This window comes from Botryllus schlosseri, chromosome 12 (genome assembly GCF_051294905.1).
Source record: "Botryllus schlosseri isolate E-star chromosome 12, Bs_hap1, whole genome shotgun sequence".
NCBI classification, from domain to species: Eukaryota; Metazoa; Chordata; class Ascidiacea; order Stolidobranchia; family Styelidae; genus Botryllus; species Botryllus schlosseri.
The window spans coordinates 9,390,517-9,404,583 of NC_137247.1; the positions used below are offsets into that span (position 1 = coordinate 9,390,517).

The following is a 14,067-nucleotide window of genomic DNA, read 5'->3' on the forward strand; positions in this document are numbered from 1 at the left end:
ACTAGTTTTTACCAACATTAGTTCACCTATAATCTTAAATCTGCCTTGATTATCCAAATTTTCATGACGATGATATCATATTTAGTGATATGATTGTTGATATACAAAGTTCTTTTCAAACATCCACTAGTTTTTGATGATTACCTGACGAGTGTCAGCCAAAATGCTTTATTTCAATATGAATATAGCATTCGATAGAATACACAAATGAAATAAACAACCATACCGCCATCCTCTTTTGGAGATGTCCACGAGATTACGGCCGACTCGGCGGATATGTCCGTGACGTGAACGTGTCCGTAAACCGGCCCCGGTTTGCCGACCACTATGACTTTGATGGACGAACATTTCTTTCCAGCCATATTTGTTGCCGTGACGACATATTTTCCCGAATCCTCACGGCCAACCTCCCTGATCACTATACTTGTCGATATTTTTGTAGTGACTACCGACACGTGGTCATTTTCCACGATATCGTCGTCTCCTTTTGCCCAAGTGATCTCTGGCATTGGGGAAGCCGTCATTGGTATTTTCAATTTCATAGGCACGCCTTCGCGAGCAATAAACGTTAGATTCGGAAATTCAGACAGGTCAAACTGCGGCTCAATTAGCTGAACAAAGATTGTGAATTTTTAGCTGTAAACAGATGTAAAAATAATAATACACCTACTTGTTCCATTGCCGTAAACGTCTTTTCACGACATGGGCCGATTCCGGCTTCGTTTCTTGCAGATACACGTACGCTGTATTCCATATCTTCTCTTAAACCCGTGAGCTGCAAATATTTGAGTGTGTACGATGAGCATTATATGACATATAAAAACACAGGTGCCAAAATAATTTGGCTCAAATTTAAAACAACAAAATTTAAATTAGTAATTCTTTCAATTGGTTTCCTTTGTATATAAACTAAATATAATGTGTTTTTTTTTCACAAAATGTACCATTGTCTTCATCTCTGTGGTACCGAGCAAACTCTTATGTCATCGCTTCTTAAGTATATGTGAAATTTCAGTTACTTAAGTCATCTTGGTGTTTCAGAATCTCAATGTCCTTTTTACTCCAAATAAATTATTTCATATGCATTGCTGTAAGTGAATACTTGTGTGAAGAGTCACCGATGGACATCTCTGAGGCATGAAGAGTCAGCAATTACTACTCCACTCTTCCCATGATACCTAGGTACCGGAAACTGCATTCAGAAACAATAAATGACAATGATAGTTATATTTATGAATCGGGAATCACTACTAGCAACGTTTGAAAAAAATTAGAAAATATACCTTGTAAGACAACGCCTTAGTCTCGCCGAGATCCTCAAATTCATCCGAATCTTCACAGCACAATTGCACATCATATCCAACAATCCTACTCCCTCCATCGTGTATCGGTTTCTCCCAAGCTACGACCGCACTTGATTTTGTAACGCAAGCCACCTCAAATCGGAAAACCTGTCCAGGCTCTTTCGTGATTTTTATCGCGTCCTTCGTCACGCTAGCAACACCGACACCATATTCATTTTGAGCCATCACTCGGAACATGTACAGCTTCCCGGTGTCGAGTTTCGACACGGTCCAGGACGGTACTTTGCAAGTGGAGCTGACCAATGACCACGACGTTCGGTCGTCCTCTCTCTTTTCGATGACGTAATTTGTAATTTCCGAGCCTCCGTCGTTGAGAGGCTCTGACCAATCGAGCTGGACTGATTCGAGGGTGACGTCTTTCACCGATAATGGTCCTGGCTGTCCTGGCGTGTCTAGAATTTGGACTGACACGGTGGCAGACTTTCTTCCGCATTTGTTAGCGACACACATCATGTACTGGTCTAAAGTGAAATGATCCATATCAATGGTAATCAACCTTGATAATATTTTTAATCCTGAAAAGATTATCTACAACAGGGTTGATGCCTCTATTGAGTTAACCACATGTAGTGATAAAAAACGTATTGGCAACACTTTGACCCCAAAATTATCTATTGTTACTGGAACACTCTTCCAGTAGATTTCAGAAATTGAAACAACAGCGGAACAGAAATATATCTTAGATAACTAGATACCGATGTCGCCTTCTTTTGTCATGAAATGCTCATCGGTATGTACTGCACTCAAAAGGCATGGTACTGTATTTATGTTCCAATATGTTTATCAGTTGCATATATCTTGTTTTGTATCCTGTTTGAAATTATTTTTGAATTGCCTTAATATTTACATGTTATATCCAAGTTCTGTAACACATATCCATCTCTTGAAGCCTTTCTGTGTTTCGCAGTTTTTTACAGACAGGTTTATACAATATACGACGTAACTAACAATGTGGATTACTTCTTTCTGGGCAGAGCCTTACCTGTGTCATCTCTTGAGCAATTTCGTACAGTCAGCACGGTGTCCCAGTCTGAACATTTGACCTCGACAGAGCTTGACAAGTCTCCGTTCAGTCTGCTCCAACTTGCCCGAGGGACCGGACGCCCACTGACAGGAATTCGGAGAACAACGGTGCTCCCGGCATGAGCCACCACGCCATCTTTCAAATCAGAGTCCAGTTCAAAACTCGGGGACACTGAAATTATGACATTCACATCAAAATTTTAGTAATTTACAAAATTCAAGTTCCGACAATAACATATGTTGTTGTTTTAGTATTTACACTGTTTCAATATCTATGGCATTCATAACGATATTCTTATTTCGATTCCTTATAGTGTGGCCCATTTTAGTTCTGGGATTTTGCAGGGTTGTAATGACCCAAGTCACAATTTTTTGCTGACTTGACTTAACTCGGGTCATTCTCCTAAAAATGGAAAATGACTTGAATCAACACGAGTCAATTTGTGTATTAACTTGACTTGTATACAAGTCATTGCGCATGACTCGGGTCGTTACAACCCTGGTAAAAGTTGTACGAAATTTCACAAGATTTGCTAAGGAGGCAAAGATTTGAGATAAAGATAGGAAAATACATTATACAAACATAACATTCATGTATCCAAAGTTTACATACAGCACAGATAGGAGACATAAACTTACCCAGAACTTCTTTGGGTACTGCCGGTTCCAGTAAAGCTAGAGGTTCCGATTCCCCAACAGCGTTCACAGCCTTCACCCGAACGCTGTATTCCTTTCCTTCCTCTAAACTTGTAATCGTAAACTTGCAAGCGGCAGTGGCACCCACTCTATGGAATTTCTCATTTCCCGCATCGGCCATTTCGACCAAATACTGACTGATGTCACTTCCGCCGTTATATTCCGGTTTTTTCCACAACAGATCCACTGTGCTACTACCCGTGTCCGTCACCCGCAAATTTCGAGGTGAGCTGGGCGGATCTATAGAAAAAGGGATTAATCATTACTACACGTACAAATAAGTAGATCGATTATTATTATATACACATTAGAGTCCAATTGTGCTCATCATATCCAAAAATCGGCAAAATTGTCTCATGAATCCACTGGCTCGCACCACAATTTGGATGCTCGAGTCTTTGTTGAACATAAACCATAAACAGAGCAACTTAAATAGTAAAAGGATTAGGGAGTTACATATTTTTGTCCTCGATGTCTTTGTGTCATATTCATCAACTCATGATAAACATACACATGATCTGTGCATATGCATACCACGAGTGCATGATACTCTTATGCCGCTGGACAAGGAAGGTCAAAAAATAGCCTTGTTAGGCTTTCCAAGTCTTGCAACACTTCTCCATGCTATCTCGGAATAGCTGACAGCTATGATAGGAAGCCACAGATACCATTTTTACTGATCAGGTCTGAACCGACCGGGGATTGAACCCGTGATCAGCAACCAGATTGCAATTTTTTGTAGAAAATATACTGCAACAATCTTCTCAATCCGAGTAAATTTTCGTCTAATTAATTGCAGTTGTAGAAATTTGGTGATTTTATCAACATGAATGGACCAACATCAATTTTTACGAATTTAGTGGGCCATGAGTAACCCAGGTTGAAAATCCCTGGACTAGATCATCAAATTAAAAATATCTCTTCAAGTCGTTATTAAGAATACAACTTACACTTGGGATCTTGTGAAACTTGCGGCTTCGACGGGACGCTTGGCTCACTGATACCGACGCTATTCTCCACCAAAACACGAAATTCATATTCAATCCCTTCCGAAAGCCCCGTCACCGTCATTTCCGTTTCGTTCATGGACTTTCTGTTCAGCTTATGCCAATGTGTAGTGTTTGTTTCTCTCCTCTCCAGGAAATATCCGAGTATCGGCTTTCCGCCGGTGTTTTTCGGTGGCTTCCAAGCGACCGTCATTCCTTCCTTGTTGTATTTTACAACAACAGGGGACTCTGGCGGATCAGGGATGTCTGCAAGTAATTTATTGTTAGGGTGAGTTGAAAGATGTGATACAATTAATTTATGTGGTTGATTCTTTTAAGGTCATGCTATGGTATACTTTTATTTAGAAAGCTTCTTGGGCGTACAGAACTTCAATATACAATTGTATAGTATATTCATATTGAACTGAGCCCGAATGTTTTCGGCTGACACTCGTCAGGGATAATAGTCAGCAAGTAGTAGAGAATTGGAAAGAACATTGTGTATCAACAATCATACCACATAATATGACATATGAAATCTCATATACTCAGGGCAACCAAGTCTGTCTCTGCAGGAGTTCTTGTAACATTTAAAAATTGTGCATTAAGCTTAAGCTCTCTCTTTGCCCCGATTATTCGCGATTTCATGCCGGTGACCATTGCTCCCTCTAATTTTTTAGGAGTTTGCGCGCACTCACCAACTCACAGCGTGGTCCCTTGGACAACAGTGCGTAACGACACTTCGGATTTTTTGAGCGTAGCCTAGATTTTCTGTGCGCAGAGACCGTGTCAGCAATGCGCAATTGCGCACGTGCGCAGCTTAAAGGGAACATTGCCGATGGCTTCATATTTTGTGATACGAATGTTGATATACAATGTTCTTTCTAATTCTCTACAACTTGCTGACGATTACCCTGGACGAGTGTCGCCCGGAAATATTCGGGTTCATTTCAATATGAATATATTATTCAGTTGTATACCGTATTTAAGTTCTGAACGCCCAAGAAGCTATTTTATTTTAGTATATTCACATGCTGTAAAGTGCATTTATAAGTTCTTCACAAATTTTCGTGTCGAAAACCACAAATGATCTTACTGTACGGGCTTTTGACGGTGACAGCGTCAGTAACAATGCCGGCTCCAATCCCGAATTTGTTTTCCGCCGATATTCTGAATACGTAGTCTTTGTTTGCAACAAGACTGCCTACAGTCAACTCACATCCGATGACATTTCCACTGACCAAAATCCAAGTTACGTTAGAAGATTCGCGTCTGCCAAATAATAATTCACTGCTTAGATGGCGTAATAAATAGTATTAGCATACAACAGGACAGTAATTTTTTTCAATTCAATATTTCCAATGCAAATTGGTCAAATCATTCAACAAATAAACCATAACTCAACTTACTTTTCAATAACGTAGTTGGACACCGGGGCGCCACCATCTTCACACGGAGCTTTCCAAGATACAGTCACCCTGTCCGCCATTACATTTGAAAACACGCATGGACCTTCTGGCATTCCAGGTGCGTCCAAGACTTTGCACATCACCGACAGAGATGCAGAGCCACTGCAATTTTCAGCACCGATTGTATACACGCCGGCATCCACTTTTCTGCACAACCTGAGAACATATGGATTCGGATTATCAAAGTATCACTACTTTTGGTAAAAAACAGCTGACCTTTTAGACAGCGTGCTTCTCGTTCTTGTCGTGTCAATCTGAACAGTTCCGTCTGAAGTATTTTTCAATGAGCTATCGCCCAGTCTCCAAGTAACTTTTGGTTTTGGTTTTCCAGTAATGAAAGCATCTATCGTGAAATCGAGTCCCGACCGAACCTCAATTCCATTGGCGACAATCGGGTCCAGCATAATACTGGGTGCAACTGTAATAAGAGATTAACGGGTAGGTCAAGACAGAGTGAACAGAATGTATAAATTGTTGAAGGCAAGCAGACAGATTCATTATTAGTTCAATGCATGTTGGCACAAAAACCTGAAACAGACAATCACAGTAATACAACCTCATTCAAGAGATATGATCATCGAGCCAGTTGTAGTCATAGCGTACTTAAAGATGCATGTATACCATATAACTGATGGACACATTCAACATACTTCTATGCTTGAGGAACAGAAGAAAATAAATGCTTAAAAAATTCACAATTACTAATCCTATGTAGAAGCTGCATCCATTCAATCAAAACATGTGATAGCTTGCAACAATGGTAATATAAAACTATAGGGAATAACTATAAAGACTACAATGAAGAAAGTGCCATACCTAGTTCCTGTTTGATGAGGATTGCTTCTGTAGGTTCTGAAGGCTTGGAAGTAACAATGTCTGTCTTAGCCTGCACTCTGAAACAGTAGCTATGACCCTCTTCCAAATTCAGCAGAGTGACGCTATTGTCAGAATTTCTAAACACGGAAATAGTCATCGTGCTGACAAGAGAATCCGCATTATTATCGAACTCACCTTGTGGACACCACTCGAGTCCAGCGCGTGTCGGGTAGGTTTTGTTTTTCGATGATATAACCGAGTATCTTGTAGCCACCGCTACTTCTTGGAGGCTGCCATTTTAATTCCACGGAACAGTTTGTTACTTCAACGACTTCGGGTTTGCCAGGAGGATCTGAGAAATAAAAAGAAAAATCACTGGTTTTAATCAGTCGATATCTAAATATAAGTTTTCGACCTCGGACATCAAACACATACATCGGTACTCATAATAATTTTCAATTGAATAGTATATTCATATTGAAATTAACCCGAATATTTTCAGCTGACACTTGTCAGGGGTAATCGTCAGCAACTAATAGAGAATTTGAAAGTACATTGTACATCAACAATCGTATCACAAAATATTACCATTTCCAGCACCGAAATTTCATGCCGGTGACATCATATTTTGTGATAAGATTGTTGATATACGATGTTCTTTCCAATTAAATGTGTATATGGAAACATAATCATGCCATAAATCCAGTACGTTATCACATACTATCCGAGCACACTCTTACAGACTAAGTTTTTACAAAATTATGATCAATGTATATATAACATCTCGTGTCATCACGGAAACGCGCCATAAATAAGATATTTACAATACTTCATTATGAAAACCAACGTTTCGATGCAGTCTATAAACTAAGCTTTACAAATGGAACCACAGTAAAATTGATTCATTCGATGCATCAAACTCTTGACCTACCGCATTGTTCCCTTGCGATCGCAGCCTCTGTAGGTTGGCAGTAGGGGCCTAATCCGGCAGCGTTGACCGCTTGCACTCTGAACTGGTACTCGGTGCCTTCCAGTAGACTGCTGTCCGTAAATTCTCTCCGTTTCACAAGAGACTGTTACAAACACAAATTAAGCTCAATTCTGCATCATTGTTCTCAAAAGATTTACTCGAAAACATACAGTATGGTTATTTTTGCAAAAACATCAACATGAGCGTGTGTACCTTATTGATCTTTGTCCAAATGAGACTATTCGTTTCCTTTCTCTCAACGTGATAACCTCTCACCGGATTGCCACCATCGTTTGGCGGTGTTTCCCAAACCAAAGTCGCGGAATCTCGGCCGATTTTCATTAACTTCATATCTACCGGCGCTACAGGGGTGGCTGCGTAAAATAGTGTGATATACGTCATCGGCCGTCATCTCATCGAAATTTATTACGCAAGTACCAAAAGGATGGGTCGCTTTCACCGGTTTTGAAACCAGATACTGACTAGACCCGAATTTATTTTCGGCTCGCACTCGGAAGACATATACACCGTTTTTGGTCAAGTCAGAGACACGTAATTTGGTCCGGGAGACATTGCCGTTGAGCACCTGCGAAGAGAATGGAGCCTTTGATATATTTTAAACGTTTTTCACTTCACTAATTTACCTTGAATCCTTGATGATTGGACTCTGAAATCTCTACAATGTACTTTGATACAGGCACACCGCCGCTATCGTCAGGCGGATTCCATTTTAGAGTGACGGTGTCAACATTGATGTCTTTGAATTCGATAGGCCCCACTGGTATTGAAGGATGGCCTGAAAAGTGCATGAACACAATAAGAAGCATACCAAAGACATGTCCGATTGTGGGAAGTAACTTTGGAAAAATTAATTAGGGAGGAAAGGTACCATTTTGTTAGGAAAAACTACAGATTCTAGCTACTCTGACATGCCTTTAATCTCTATATTAAGTAAATTTCAGCCTTTCTCAATAATTCATTGAGCAAAATGGGGTTGGAACACTATCAAGCACACGGTTAGTACGGGGAGAAGCCTGTGTCATCATGGAATGCTTGATTTAAAAAAATTCTAGGAACGGGGTCCAGGGGCCTCTAAGCATACGGTAGAATGCTGGAAATTTCCAATTATACAAAAAAATTCACTTCAGCTAAGCAGAAACAGCTCTCTGAACCCAACCGTTAGAGGTAAAATTCTTGTGTGATATATCACAATACACTTGCGACAACAAGACTTCAAATTGTATCTCAGCGGTGTCACAGTTTGTGTATAAATACTAAAGCAGTGGTTCTCAACCATTTGGTCTTCGCGGACCCATTTTGGACTGTCACTGGTCTTGCGCAAATATTAAATGTAGGTTAGTGATAAACAGGGAAAAAAGACTTTTCTTGAAAATAACATCATGCTATTGTTCTTCTGGAATAGTGGTTATGTATATCACAGGACAAAATGGATCTTTCTTAACATTTCGAAGATTGACCTCACTATTCTTCACACCCCAAGAAAACATCTCTAAACAGCAATATGTTTGCATGAGTGGGCTATTGGCAATTCAAAGAAGTTTGCACAGTAGGATATTCCATCTCAGACGGCCGTTTCGTTGATGTGAGTCATGAAGTTTTAGCAGCAATGAAGCGTAACCGCCTTGTAATAAAAGTTAGGATATCAACGATCTTGCAAATTTCAAGGTTTCGTGGACCCACTGAAAATACTGGACCCACTGAGAACCGCTCTACTAGAGTGTCTCGTTTGTTCACTTACTTAGTACTTCCACTTGCACTTTATCCTGAGCCTTTCCATGCTGGTTTTCCGCTCTCAAGACATATTCGCCACCGTCTTCCCTTAGCGGTCTCTTGATCGTAAGAACGCTGCCTGACGCCGTGTTTTGTATGATGGTCTTCTCGCTGTCTTCAATTTTAACCTTTTCTCGCATCCAGTAACATTTCGGCGTGGGCTTCGCTTGAATGCTGCCTTCAATTCGCAGTTTGTCTCCGGCCGCGATTTTCAATTCTTTCGGCAGTTTCACAGTCGGGGATTCTGGAGAAGTTGGATTCAAGTAAAGTAATAAAACAACGAATATGTAATCAAGCGTTAAATTATGAATTCAATACCTATTTGCTCCTGAACCGTCACTGGGTCCGTTTCCCTACCAGGGCCGGTGCATTCTTCATTTTTAGCTTTGATGCAAAATTCATATTCCAAATCGGTTGACAAATTTACGACTGTTACTCTTGGCTCTGTCACCGTCCGGAATAACAGCCAGTCATCCATTGATTCGCTCTGGAGAAAGTCATTTTCGATTAAAAAACATTGATACCATCACTGTAGCAGTTATGATCACAACTTCATTGATATAATACGGAAGAAAAGACAGCTGAATAAAATTTTAGACGTATCGGGATAGTGCTTAAAATTGCTGATGGCGCAAGAAATTAGTAAACTGAAGACTAAAAACCGTCCTAATCACGGCCTCGTTGCCGAAAATAAGGACTAACAAGCCTCAAAGATGGACAAAATAAGGATACAAGTCAAAAATAATATATAATCTCATTAATAAGGCAATGTAGAGTTATCAGTAGGGCAATTTTTATTGACATGTCAAAAAAGTTGAAATTTTGTCAAATTTGTAGCGTTAGGTCAAAAAATTGTCAAATTGGTTTATAAAGTAAAAAACATTTGCAACCCGCATTTTGTTTGTATGTCGTTAAAACAAAGTTTTTTTAAGTAAAAGTTTGTCAGTTTCTAAGTGAAAAAGTTTTTTTCAGGTCAAACTTCTTCGTAAGGACAGACAGTTCCAGGATCATGTATCATCTGGGAAATAACGATGGTATAGCAACCCTGTAAGTATGAATATCATTACTTTGTATTCAACAGAATATCCGGTGATCTTTGCGCCTCCGTTGCGTTCCGGTAGGCCCCACGCTAGAGAAACCGATGACTTTGTAATGTCTATAACTTTCAGTTTGTTCACAGGACCTGGTTCGGCTGGAAATCAACACACTATAGTAACTTCAATATATAAGCATGCCACCATTAAACTCACTGATAGGCTGCCTGGCTTTTGCCGGCTTCACGGTAGAAACAGCCGGGCCAGTTCCGAATTTATTTTCAGCCATCACCCGAAAATAATATTCCTTCCCTTCCAGCAACTTTGGTACACGGAATGACGGAGTCTCGCACAGAGTCGATGCATTCGACCAGGTCTTCATGTCCGATTCCTTTTTCTCGATAACGTAATTGAAGACCTCTGAACCCCCGTTATTATCAACAGGCTCCCATTCCAGTAACGCCGACACTGCATTTATTGATTTCACTATCAGGTTTTTCACTGGGCTGGGAGTATCTGCCAAGGAATGTTGTATGAAGCATACTCCAGTAATGTATCATTGTAGATTTTCTACCTAATACTTTCACATTGAAGTCGACAGACTTGCAGCCTGTCGGATTGGAAACAGTCAAGGAATACAACCCGGTATCATATCTGTTGACTTCAGGAATCAGCAAAGTTGCTATGTCACCGGTGACGTCCACATTTGCACGGAGCAGCAGTACAGAACCCTATCGCAGCAAATGACAAATGAACAGTTAAACAAGCGACAAGGAACTGGTAATCTTCATAAAATGGAGTCCACCAGAGCATTGCTTTTTAAAAGGATGATGATAAGGGGAGACGGCTGCACATTTTATATTTGCCAAAAATATCAAACTATGGAAAACAGAAACAGTCTTGTTACAATATTGCTTACAAGTTAAATCTTTCATGAACTCAGAGTCATATTAATTCACACTTGTCCTGATAATGCTATAAAGATGGTGGATTCATATGAAAACCACTTTTACTAAATAATATATCATAGATAGGCAAGATGGTTGATTAATGGTATCTGTACATCAAAGTAGTTCGAGTTACAAAATTACAAATTAAGATCCAAGCACATGATAATCATAATAAAATTTAATAATAGGTGGTTATACTATTTTATACGATCATGACAAACAATGTAGGGACAATACAACACTTCAGACACAATAGATTGAGAGCAATCTCTTCCAAGTATATTATTGACATTGCCTCTGATTGATATGAAATAAATTCTATTCAGTAAAGTAGCATCATTCCATAACATTTTGATATTCAGTACTATGCATGAGTTGTGCCAACAATGACGCATCACGATTAGCATCACACAACCTACCTGCTTCGTCCATTTTATTTTTGGCAGTGGCTTTCCTTTCACGGTAGCCACCAACTTCAGCGCCGAACCCGCCTTGATTTCCAGAACATCCTCTCCAAAACTTCCATCCGGAATAATTTCCACATCTTCCAAGATATCTTCCGGTTTAACGCAACCAGGAACGTTACTGGCTGTTCCAGTACCGGTCTCGTTGCACGCGGAAACACGGAATAAGTACACCAGTTTCTTGCTCAAGTTATTGATGGTAGCCGACGTAGTTCTGAGTGGGCCAATTCCTGTGCTTTGTTTCTTCCACTCGTTTAGACCTTCAACGCAAGACTCGACAATATATCCGATAATGCGACTTCCCCCATTGGTTTCAGGAACGTCCCAAGTTAATGTTACCGTGGATCTGCAAAGAAATGTTAGTATCCATATGTCAGAGTGCTGTGGTTGTGCTTTGTAGCGACATTCATTCATTAAGTTGTAGTAACCACTAAAACAACATTCATTCAAAGAAGGAAGTGATCACTAAACTATAATTTTTCTTCATCATTCAAACGTGGAAGCATATACCCATAATTCTCTAAATTTTAAAGTGGCCTACAAGTACGCAATCATAGGTATGATGCATTGCAATTGAATTCAATTTATATATCTTCCAATCAATATTATCACCAGAATATAGACACAGATTCGAGCTACATACTTCAATATGGAATATTTCCGCACACCATTCAACTCTACACGATTTCATTTATGGCGGCCTTGCTGAGCGTTATTCAACTTGAAAACCTTTCAGTAACAGCAGATCAACTCTCTTACCCTGTAATTTCAGTCACACGAGCGTTCCTAGGCTCGCTCGGAGTCACTAGGGGTCGCTTTGCGACAATGACTTCAGATGGTGGACTTGGCTTGCTTCTACCGGCAGCATTTTCCGCAATCACGCGGAACTCATACGCGAATCCATAGGAAAGCTGATTTACTCGGATACTGAAGAAAATTTCATGTAAATCGTGTGCTGAGTATTTTGCAAGTAGCTAAATAAATTCAAAATCCCCGATCAGGAAAGGATAACCAAATGAGATATGGTAAAGAACTAATAGTTTATTCGGCAACTATACAAACATATGAAACCAAATCCAAATTTCAAGAAAAGCTACATTCAAATTCAATCAATTATAATCCTCCTCATATTTAGTTGTAGAAAATCCAGTAGCATAACAAGGAAAGGCAAATAAACATAGCAAATATGGTACGTTACATTTGAAGCAAAATTGTATATTCCAGAAAATCTGTATACCTCGTGTCTTTACAAGGCGTTGTGTTACAAACAGTCCAATTAGTTCCAGAATGTGTTTCTCTCTTTTCCACATAATATCCAGATATATCGTGCTTTGGTAATTCGTCCGCAATGGACCACGACACAACAGCAAAATCATCGCCGACTGTTTCTACTCTTGGTTTAGCCAACTGTGATGGTATATCTGCAAGGAATATGACAAATAGACGTTAAAGATTAGATCTCAAATTTGTATGATAAGTTTCACGTACTTATGCAACTTTTAGCGGTTATTACTTCCGATTCAATACCGACTCCCACACCCATTTTGTTTTGAGCGCTGACACGAAATTTGTATTGGTTTTCTTCAAGCAGTCTAGGAACCGTGTAATTTGTATCCAGCGCTGCGTTGGTCACCACCGACCAAATCTGTTTGTAACACATTATGATTATAAGAGACTCCAATGTACATTGTTTACATCAACATACCATTTTGGTAGCTTCACATTTTTCTACAATGTAATTGGATACGGGCACTCCTCCATTGTCTTTCGGCGGCAACCAACTTATCACACATCTTGAGCCACTCACAGAGATTATGTCGATTTTTCCAGCACAAGGACCAGGTTTGTCTTGAAAATGAAATATAACTATTGTTGACTGTGTTTAAATAAATCTTTTCAATATCGCGTGATTTAAGACATGGCGTATTTTGAGCCTTTCAAACACTATCTCCTAATCTCTATTACTTACTGCTTACCTATTACAGTCACGTTGACAATTTTCTCACAAACGCCATGCGCATTTGTTGCTGTCAACATATAACCGCCACTGTCGTTTCTCTTTGAAAATTTTATAACCAGCTGTGAAGCATTCTCGCCCCAGTTAATGGTGGATCGGTCAGACATCGTATCCCCGTCAATCAAGGACCACTTTGCCTCCGGTACCGGCTGGCCAGTAATCTACAATATTAACAATGGCTATGTATGATCGCATGTACAAATATATTGCATTATTTACATAAATCTGTATAATGGATATCAAACTTCAGAACTGATATGTAATGTATAAGAGAAAATGTGTAAAATCACTTGGGCACCATAACATTAGGGGAAAATATGAGAAATAAGGTATAAAACATAAAAGATACAGTAAACTATCTAGGAATCACATCACAGTTTAAATTTGAAGGATAAGAACCATTGTATACTGAAATACTAGCATGAATACGAAACAATTAATTTTGGAAATTACATATTTGAAATATGATATTTTCATAGAATATAGA

The 14,067-nt window shown here is 39.5% G+C and overlaps 1 protein-coding gene across 1 annotated transcript in view; it reads right to left on the reverse strand.

Annotated features, from left to right (window-relative positions):
• Positions 1 to 14,067, reverse strand: part of LOC145452386 (titin-like) — a 157,144-nt gene that overhangs the window by 71,399 nt on the left and 71,678 nt on the right. Inside the window, exons 116-141 of the mRNA XM_080330579.1 lie at positions 13,540 to 13,741; positions 13,269 to 13,411; positions 13,052 to 13,208; positions 12,801 to 12,984; positions 12,323 to 12,490; positions 11,519 to 11,909; positions 10,724 to 10,880; positions 10,366 to 10,665; positions 10,183 to 10,307; positions 9,434 to 9,602; positions 9,084 to 9,359; positions 7,969 to 8,120; positions 7,763 to 7,910; positions 7,538 to 7,698; positions 7,286 to 7,427; positions 6,550 to 6,706; positions 6,355 to 6,491; positions 5,755 to 5,956; positions 5,479 to 5,694; positions 5,166 to 5,341; positions 4,034 to 4,336; positions 3,027 to 3,323; positions 2,347 to 2,559; positions 1,284 to 1,825; positions 671 to 775; positions 227 to 611 (exon numbers count right to left, since the gene is read on the reverse strand). Of these exons, the coding sequence (XP_080186705.1) occupies positions 227 to 611; positions 671 to 775; positions 1,284 to 1,825; positions 2,347 to 2,559; positions 3,027 to 3,323; positions 4,034 to 4,336; positions 5,166 to 5,341; positions 5,479 to 5,694; positions 5,755 to 5,956; positions 6,355 to 6,491; positions 6,550 to 6,706; positions 7,286 to 7,427; positions 7,538 to 7,698; positions 7,763 to 7,910; positions 7,969 to 8,120; positions 9,084 to 9,359; positions 9,434 to 9,602; positions 10,183 to 10,307; positions 10,366 to 10,665; positions 10,724 to 10,880; positions 11,519 to 11,909; positions 12,323 to 12,490; positions 12,801 to 12,984; positions 13,052 to 13,208; positions 13,269 to 13,411; positions 13,540 to 13,741 (5,608 nt within the window). The remainder of the gene's footprint in view (positions 1 to 226; positions 612 to 670; positions 776 to 1,283; positions 1,826 to 2,346; positions 2,560 to 3,026; positions 3,324 to 4,033; positions 4,337 to 5,165; positions 5,342 to 5,478; positions 5,695 to 5,754; positions 5,957 to 6,354; positions 6,492 to 6,549; positions 6,707 to 7,285; positions 7,428 to 7,537; positions 7,699 to 7,762; positions 7,911 to 7,968; positions 8,121 to 9,083; positions 9,360 to 9,433; positions 9,603 to 10,182; positions 10,308 to 10,365; positions 10,666 to 10,723; positions 10,881 to 11,518; positions 11,910 to 12,322; positions 12,491 to 12,800; positions 12,985 to 13,051; positions 13,209 to 13,268; positions 13,412 to 13,539; positions 13,742 to 14,067) is intronic.